A 9,078-nucleotide genomic window follows, 5' to 3' on the forward strand; every position below is an offset into this window, starting at 1 on the left:
ATAACCAAAGAGGTCATGTGAACCAAAGAGACAGGCAAAACACCTAAGCCACCCCCATCCGGACCTCTGGCCGCATCCCTACCCTCACCCTGTATTAGGAACCAGCTCACCCCACCCCATCAGCCAACAAGAAGGAAGAGAATCTGCCTCTTGCTGCAGAAGGAGCCCCAGTAAAACCTTGCCTGAATTTCTGGTCTGGGCTCTGGTCAATTTCTATGGATTCACAGAGGCCAAGAACCCTCCTCGGTAACACTCTCACTCTAATTTGGGCTGTGTGGGGTGGCGGAGGGGAGGGGCAGGGAGGGGAATGTGGATTCTCCCACAATAAGTTTGAGTGGGCAGATGATATCCTTAGTCTAACCTTGGTCCAGGGCGAGGCTTCCTGGGTGGCCTTGGAGAAAGGCTCTGAGCCTCATCAGCTGATCTCCTTCTGCGTGGGTTACAAAAAGGGGTGGCTCTCGCCCCTGTGAGGTCCCATGTTTCTAGATACTCCCTATTCCTTCCCATCACTCTTGTCTTTCCTGTAATAATTTGCTAAAACCACAAAGCCACAGAGGATAGCAGACCCATGCTAACATTCCGGCTCTTTCCAACCGCTTCTCCTAGAGCTATGCGTTCGGTCAGTACACTATCAGCCTTCCAAAATGTCATAAACGTGATTTTTCCAAATGCTCTTCCAAAGCATAATGAGGGACTCCAACTCTCTAGCCTGCAATATTTATACCCTCCCCACAGGCAGCTAAGTCAAAATCCCTAAGTCAACGCCTGGCGCTGCAGGAGCTTTTTTTAGGACAGCACCCCACTGCCATCACCAGATTTTGTTTATTCAGGGTAAGGTAAGGTTGCCATAATAAAGGGACCCAATAATGATTTACTGGCTCAAAGAAGACGGGAGTGTGTTTCTCTCCTCTGTCATAGTCCGTGGTGATCATTCCAGATGGGCAGACTCTTGAGTTCCACGAGGTCATACAGGGGCCTGGGGTCCTTCCCTCTTGTTTCTCTGCCATTCCCTAGGCCACTGGCCTTGTCGGCTTGATCACAGGGTTGCAGGCACATCCATGGGAGGAGGGTACGTATTAAGGCTGAGGCCTGGGAAGGAACACACTTCTCTTCCCAATCTATGCCATCGGCAAAAACCTACCTCATCGACAGACCTAAGGACAATACCATATGTGACACAGAGACTTCGTGCCTGGGAAAGCGGAAAATCAATGCTGGTGGACAATTAGCAGTCTCCACTGCTAACTGGAGACTGGGAGCTGAATGAGTAGGTGGCTGCTGTGTGAGTCACGTGGCCTTGAGACTAGGCTGAGAGGACTGTCCTCATGGGCCCCCCTTGTCCCCTCAGCGCATACACACACACAGGCCACAACTGTTCTCCACCCAGAACCACAGGGAGAGCAGACCTCCCCACACACCTCTGCTTGGTAAGCTTTGCCATGCCCCTACAGTTCTCTCTCCGATGATGCCTGCCACCCTCCCTTGTGCCAGCAGGGGCTTGAGGGAGACTCAGGGCAGGCCCCGAACCTGCTGGGAGATGGAAGAGAGTGCCTGCCCGGGTTCTCTGGGAAGCAGACGCCAAGCTGGGATTAAGTGTGCAAGGCTTCCATTAGGAGGCGGGCTGGTGTGACATGAAACACAGAGGGAGGTAGAGCGGGCTGGGGACGCCAGCTGGCAGGCTGCAAGGCAAGAATGAACCTGAGAGAAGGAGAGAGAGACAGGGTGTCCGCGGACGGCCCTGCAGTCTGAGAAGGCTTCAGCAGAGCCATTGGGAGATCCTTGAGCTAAAGTCCAGTTCAGTTCAGTCGCTCAGTCATGTCCAAGTCTTTGCAACCCCGAGGACCGCAGCACACCAGGCCTCCCTGTTCATCACCATCTCCTGGAGTTTACTCAAACCCATGTCCATTGAGTTGGTGATGCCATCCAACCATATCAGCCTCTATCATCCCCTTCTCCTCCCGCCCTCAATCTTTCCCAGCATCAAGGTCTTTTCCAATGAGTCAGTTCTTCACATCAGGTGGCCAAAGTATTGGAGTTTCAGCATCAGCATCAGTCCTTCCAATGAATGTTCAGGACTGATCTCCCTTAGGATGGACTGGTTGGATCTCCTTGCAGTCCAAGGGACTCTCCAGAGTCTTCTCCAATGCCACAGTTCAAAAGCATCAATTCTTCAGCACTCAGCTTTCTTTATAGCCCAACTCTCACATCCATACATGACTACTGGAAAAACCATAGCTTTGACTACATAACTTTGTTGGCAAAGTCCACCAACTGAAGTCCACCTACAAAGAAATCTCAGGTCTCCCAGGAACTGGGAGAATTCTGTCTTAGAACCCCAGCCACCCGCGAAGTTGTTGGTGGGGAGCACGTCTAGGGGGAGGGGCCCAGCCTCAGCCAACGAAGGAGACGGATTGCAAAGCCAGAGCTGCTCTGTTCTGTACCCCCGTCCCCAGAGGCTGCCACAGGACAGCACGGTGGGAAGTTGGGGACCTAGGAAGATAACAGGCTTCGGAATAGAAAAGACAAGACATGTCATGATCCAGCTCGCTACTGACTGGCTGTGTGGCGCTGGGCAGGAAACTGAACCCCTCCGATCCTCAGCTCTCTCCTCTGTAAAATGCCTGGGAAAGGATGGATTTAGAGTGCTGGAGGTGCTCACTAAGTGGTGGTCTTTGTCCTCTCCCCTACCGTCTTAGAGAAGGTAGTGGGCCTAGGGGCTACTCTAAATGTGCTCCCTAAGGGAGGACTCCCAAGTCCATGCTGCTGCTGTCTGGTCAGTAGCCGGGTCCAACTCTGTGACCCCATGGACCACAGCCCACCAGGTTCCTCCGTCCATGGGATTTCCCAGGCAAGAACACTGGAGTGGGTTGCCATTTCCTACCTCGGGGCATCTTCCTGACTCAGGGATCAAACCTGTGTCTCCTGCATTGGCGGGCGGATTCTTCACCACTGAGCCATCTGGGAAGCCTCCCAAGCCTATAGCTGGCCTTGATTCCCTGGGATCAGACAACTTTCCCTCTCACCAACACCGCCCCACCTTACCGCCCACCAAGCAGACCTGAAGTGGCACATAGCAGACCACAGAGGCCAATCTGGCTTTTAAACAAGTGCAAGAAAAACACCCTGAGAAATATCGCCCCCAGGGCCAAGAGAAATGTTTAGAAGAGGCTGCCAGCCAGGCCTGGGATGGCAATGTGCTACCTCCTCTGGGCTCCGGCTTGTTTGAAAACTCATCACCCAGGCTAGGGCTGCAGGCTAAAGCCCAGGTGGGGAAGGGAAGGAAGGAGGCGTCTCCTTGGACAAGCTTGTAAACCCAGACGGCTGTAAAGCCAGACGGCTGGGCAGGCTTCCACCCGGCCCTGGCGCACGCAGGCTCCCAGCTCCCAGCGAGGCGCTCTGGCCCTGGTTTTCTCTCTCCTGCAAGGCCCGTACCCAGAGGACTTTGTATGTCACTTTGTACGTCGCCTCTCCTCCCCTCTACTCTCCACGGATCCCGTTCTCTTGCTCTCTCCAAGGCTGGCCCCGCTTCTGCTCAGTCTCGTGACATTTTCTGGCTCCTGACTCTCTATTTCCCCATCTCTCTCTGTCTCTGCGTTTCCCCGAGGGCCTCATTCCTTCCCGTCTTTGTGGTTCTCATGCTCTCCTGCTCCCTCTCATGTCTGCTCTCCTGCCCATGTCTCCCTCTCTTCCCTCCTCTCCAACTATCTGGCTTCCCAGCCCAGCCCCTTGGAGCCGTGTGGTGCTTTGGAGCACACGGGGGGAACTGAGCCCTAGAAGTTGCACAGGCACCTCAGATAAGCCCCTCCTGACTCTCTTCCTTCTTCCCCTGAGCAGAGCAAAGATGTTCGGAATCAGAGAGCATCCCCAGTGTAACGTGGGGGCCCCCAGCACCCCAGACCCAGCCTGCTGCCTGCAATACAACAGCATCCCCATATCCTCCCCTTCTCCCTGTCACTACTGCTTCTAACTTCTTTCTACACTCAGTCCAGGTGGGGCTAGTGGTAAAGAACCCGCCTGCCAGGGCAGGAGAGCAAAGAGACATGGTTTCAATCCCTGGGTCTGGAAGATTCCCTGGAGGAGGCCATGGCAACCCACTCCAGTATTCTTGCCTAGAAAATTTCCATGGACAGAGGAGTCTGGTGGGCTACAGTCCATGGGGTTGCAAAGAGTCGGACACAACTGAAGCGCGTTAGCACACGTGCGTGTATACTCAATCCTTAGAACTAATGTCAGTTATAGGCAAAACTAAGAAACCGGAACAAACAAGACGTCACTTTTATACCAAAGAGTGGGAAAATCGATGTGGGGCATCGATTCAACATACTGTGCTGTGCTAAGTTGCCTCAGTCGTGTCTGACTCTGCGACCCCATGAACTGTAGCCCACCAGGCTCCTCTGTCCACAGGATTCTCGAGGCAGGAATACTGCCTAGGCATGGAGAGTTGTCACGCCCTCCTCCAGGGGAAACTTCTCGACCCAGGGATCAAGCCCTCATCTCACATGTCTCCTGCAGTGGCAAGCAGGTTCTTTACCACTAGCACCACCTGGGAAGCACATCTATTCCATAGGATTTTATTACAAATCATGATATACATCAATACTGATATTAAATACAAATCCAAGTAAGAAAACAAGCAGCTTAAAAAAAAATAGTATTGGGATGCTTCCCTGGCAGTCCAGTGGTTAAGAATCTGCCTTGCAATGCAAGGGACCTTGGTTCGATCCCTGGTGTGGAAGATCCCACATGCCGTGGGGCAGCTGAACCCATGCACCACAACTACTGAGCCTGCGCTCTGGAGCCCGTGAGCTGCAACTCCTGGAGCCTCACGCCTAGAGCCTGTGGTCTGCAAGAGAAGCCACGGCAGTGAGGAGCCTGAGCACCGTAACTACAGAGTCGCCTCTGCTTGCCACAACTAGAGAAAGACCACGAGCAGCAGCAAAGACCCAACACAGCCAAAAAGTAAACAAACATTAAAAAAAAAAGTATTTACAGCATAAGCCCATTTTGTGAAACATGTATATATGTATACATATATATATACACACACACAATAACATAGGCATAACCTCCAAAATGTTGACATATTTATCTCGGGGTGGTAGGAGTATGAGTTACTTGTTTTTATTATAAGGAACAAATAGTTCTTAGGTAATGAAACATTAGAATAATTTTAAAGCAAACCAGGAAGTAGGCAAGATGAACATCAATCTTCCTTCCTGTCCCCTTACTCATTTTAACCCAACAAACTTTTCAGAAGTGACTACTGGGTGTTGGGTCCTGCCAGAGGCTGAGCAAGAACTGGAATAATCACATGTGGTCCCCCCAACATTCCTAGGTCCTGGCCAGGGTGACTCAAGGAGACCCTATAAGTAGGCCTTCAGCTGGGGTATGGGCTGAAGGTGGTGGAGAAGGAGGTTCTTCAGCAGGGAAAAGGGTACTGGCAGGAGCATGGTGCCCAGAGGGAGACACCTAATCGGGATCCCAGGCATTAAGGATGAACCCATGGGAAGGTTGGGGGCGCCTGGCTCTTGAAGAGCAGAAACAGGAACTACGGCTAAAAATGTAAGATAAGATGGGGGTGGGGGTGGAACAGGATGAGGGAACAGAATGGGAGGAGGTTCTAGGAGGGGCTTCTGAGCTTCAGGCACCCTCCTTCCACCCAAGGAGCTCAAACCAGCCTAGCCAGGGCGGCTGCAGAGACTGGAATCAAAACATGGACCCATGGCTGCCTCACCACGCCAAGTGCCTTGTTGATGCATCCCAGCAATGGAACTGGCTGTTGATGGGGCCCACAGAGGCCAGTGAATTCCGGGGGGTAAGGGCAAGGATAGTGCCGAAGACTCCTATCCCCAAGGTCCTGAGCCTGGCCCCGCCTGTGAGCCAGAGGGGAGGACATTCTATTAGACCCCTGTTGTATGCTCAGTCATGTTGGACTCTGCCACCCCATGGACTGCAGCACGCCAGGCTTCCCTTTCAGACCCTGTGTGATCCCTTTTTGTTTCTTTGTTTTGTTTGCTCTGCCTTCTGGTTTTCTGCAGAGCCCAGGGCCGCGACAGGTGAGGTGTGAGGAGTAAAAGGCAGTGCAGATGCCCTGCAGGGCTGGGCTGAGCTAAGCACCAGTGTCCCCTACCACCAGGGGACACCCGAGTACAGACACACGGCGACCTGGAGAGACCCGAGTCGTCAGGGCATCCACCCTCTCCGTGTTCCTAATAACTACGCAGAGGCAAGCCTGGCCCTGGTGGCTCAAGGCTGGCGTGACCCCAGAGGGATGGGCTGGGTGGGAGTCCCAAGTGTGGAGAACTGCTTTCCTCAACCAAATGCTGTTTATTACCCCCATTACCACCTACTGCCAGGGACGCCGGCCGCGGCTGGAAAGCACTGGAAAGACAGAGTCGTGGGACGGAAGGAGCACTGGACGCCGAGTCAGAGCTGGCTGCGCAGCGCCTGCTCTTCATGTGACTTTTCCCTGTCTGCCGGGTTTGTTTTCTCATCTGTAAACAAAGGCGGGGTGGGGGTGCGGGGAGAGACTCCGTGGTACCCAAGCGCCCTTCAGGCTCTGACAAAAGACAGATTCCTTGCCGAACCTTGACGAGGGCAAAGGGAAAAGCTGGAGAAAAGGACCAAACCAAAAGCAGCCGCTGTTCGCTGCCCCAGCGCAGGGGCGCCGGGCGCCCTCAGACGTAGGCGACTTGGAGTGCGCGCGCACACACACACTCTGGCCGGCTCCCAGCCGGCCCTCGGATCCCACCACCCAGAGACCCCCGCCTGGGTCTCTCATTGCTGGCTGGGGCATCTCTCCACCCACTGCCTGGAAAGGGCGCGGGGTGAGTGGGGTCTTCCGTGGTGGGTACGGGGCGGTGACCCTGACCCCGGTCTCCCCGAGAGGCAGGGGCTCTGCGTCCTCACAGCGCCAACCTTGAGCTCCCTAGCGGCTCCACCCCGTCCTGGACACTGGTGACGAAGAACAGACCTGGGAGGCAGGAGAGCTCGGGCCGGCGGGTCCCCTGGGGAGGTAGGTCATGGACCCGCGCACTGGGGCTGCGACTTCGTACCGGTTACCGAAGCTGATGGAATTACTTTCAGCCGGGGATTCCTGTCGCCCCCCCCCCCCCACCCATTCCAGCGAATTAATCCTCCCCACTTCTCCCCTAGTTTTGGGAACCTGGGCACTAAAGGAGTCCAAGAAGTCAAGAGCCTTGAGAAATGCACTGTGCAAATATATTGACTTTATTTGTCTCCGTTCGGGAGCCTCACAGACATATCTAGGTAAAAAGATCGTTAAATAAACGCCGTCAGCCATCGCAATGCAAAAATAAATATCAATCCTCCGGCCACAGCGCCAGCTGCGCTGCGCCCCAAGTCCCATCGGCCGCGCCTAACAATTATAAAAGTGTTCAGCTAGAGTGGGTCGGCGTGAGTGTGAACGGGTGTGCGCGCAGGGGGTGGCGAGGAGGGGTGGGCACGGTGGAGCGGTGTGCAAAAATCGGAGTTTCAGACCATCGGACAAGGGCGTGGAGCGACTCTCCGCGAAGCCCCAGGGACCCGCGGCGACTCTGCGGGTGCGCCTCCCCTCACACACTCACAGCAGAGTTCGTACTGGGAAGAGTTAAAAAATAAACATTTACAAGGGCAAAGAAAGGCGGCACCCCCTTTCCCGGCGCCCCGGCTCCCCCGGCGCGCGCTCCCGCCCGGGGCGAGCTCAGCTCGGGGCGCCCGGACCAGTTTGCAGTCGGGTGAGGGTCCAGGCGGTCCCCCAACCAGGGTGCTCAGCGGATGGGGGACCCGAGTGCAAGGCGCGGGGCCCCCTCGGGGTTCGCACGCTGGTCCGTCACGACGCGCCGCCCGGGCGCGCGAGTCCCGGCTGCGGGCGGCGCCGGTCACAGGGCCGAGTCGGAGTCGCTGGAGTCCAGGCTGTTCCTCAGTTTGCAGCCGCTGAGCGGCTCCCTCTGCAGCGACAGACTCTGCGTGCTGCGGCGCAGGCACTCCAGGCTCTGCAGGAACGACTTCTTGGCCTTCTCCTCCTCCATAGGGGACGCCCCCTCCTCCTCCACCTCCTGGATCTCGTCGAAGGTCACCGGCTGCGTCTTGAAACGGGACTGGCGCGGCCGCCGCAGCCGGCCCTTGCCCTTGGACAGCTTGGCGGGCCGCATGGGCTGCGGGAACTCGTCGGCCAGGCACACGAAGTGCGGCATCACCGCCTGGTAGCTGGAGCAGATGCCCATCAGCTCGCCGGGCTTGGCGGCCGCCATGGCGCGGCCGGCGTCTTCGGGACCGGCCGGCGGGGCGGCGGGGCTCTCCGGGGGCGGCCGCTGCGCCGGGGCCCCCCGGGAGGCAGCAGCCTGGGGCTCGCCGGGCGGGGGATCCAAATCTGCTGCGGGGTGGTGGCGGCCCTCACGGGCCCGGGTCGGCGCTCCTCTGGAGGGCGGGCGGGCCCGTCGGGGGGCGCGGGGCTCCGGGGCTGGGTGGGGTGGGGGGTGTGCTGCTCCGAGGCGCTCGCCGCCGCCGCTGTCGCCGTCTGCCCGGCGGCGGCCGGGCCCGCCGCTTATATAGCCGGCTCCTGCCCACACGGCTGCGAGCTCGGATGACAGCGAATGCCATTTAAAGCGTGCGCGCCCCGCGCCCTTCCGCCTGACGTCGCCCCGCCACTCTGGGAAAGTAGCGGCCCTTTCCCCGCCCCGCGCGGCCCGCCAACCCGGCTCCGGAAGGCAGGCCCCGCCCGCGGGCGTTCCGGGAGCATCCGAGGCTGCGGAGCGGGCGGCGGGGCCCGGGCGCGGGGCGGTCGGGGAGCGAGGCGGTCCTGCCTCCCCTGGGATTCCCCAAGTCTGGACCAACCGTGCTGGCCGCGGGGGCGCAAGTCAGCCCCCTCATCCTTACCCCATCCAGCCGCCTAATCCCCGAAGCACAGAATCGAGACGCTCGGTTGTTTGGCCTCGGGTTCTGGGCTGAGCGCGCGCGGGGCGGAGGCAGCTCCCAGTCTTCCTTGCCGCAGGGAAAGCCAGGCCCCTCGGGCTCCCCAAAACCGAGTTCCGAGGAAAGACCGGATTTCTCCTTTGGATCCATGCCACCTCTCCTCCC

The 9,078-nt window shown here is 57.4% G+C and overlaps 1 protein-coding gene across 1 annotated transcript; it reads right to left on the reverse strand.

Moving 5' to 3' along the window:
* Positions 1-7,207: 7,207 nt before the first annotated feature.
* Positions 7,208-8,589, reverse strand: C16H11orf96 (chromosome 16 C11orf96 homolog). The gene has a single exon (XM_025266197.3). It carries the CDS (start codon positions 8,250-8,252, stop codon positions 7,881-7,883), a length of 372 nt encoding a protein of 123 aa, XP_025121982.1. The 5' UTR covers positions 8,253-8,589; the 3' UTR covers positions 7,208-7,880.
* Between the last annotated feature and the right edge of the window lie 489 nt (positions 8,590-9,078).

This window comes from Bubalus bubalis, chromosome 16 (assembly GCF_019923935.1).
Source record: "Bubalus bubalis isolate 160015118507 breed Murrah chromosome 16, NDDB_SH_1, whole genome shotgun sequence".
Lineage (NCBI taxonomy): Eukaryota > Metazoa > Chordata > Mammalia > Artiodactyla > Bovidae > Bubalus > Bubalus bubalis.

What these genes read in the sequence shown, in the direction of transcription:
- C16H11orf96 (XM_025266197.3), bottom strand. Translation starts at nt 8,252, where the DNA reads ATGGCGGCCGCCAAGCCCGGCGAGCTGATGGGCATCTGCTCCAGCTAC.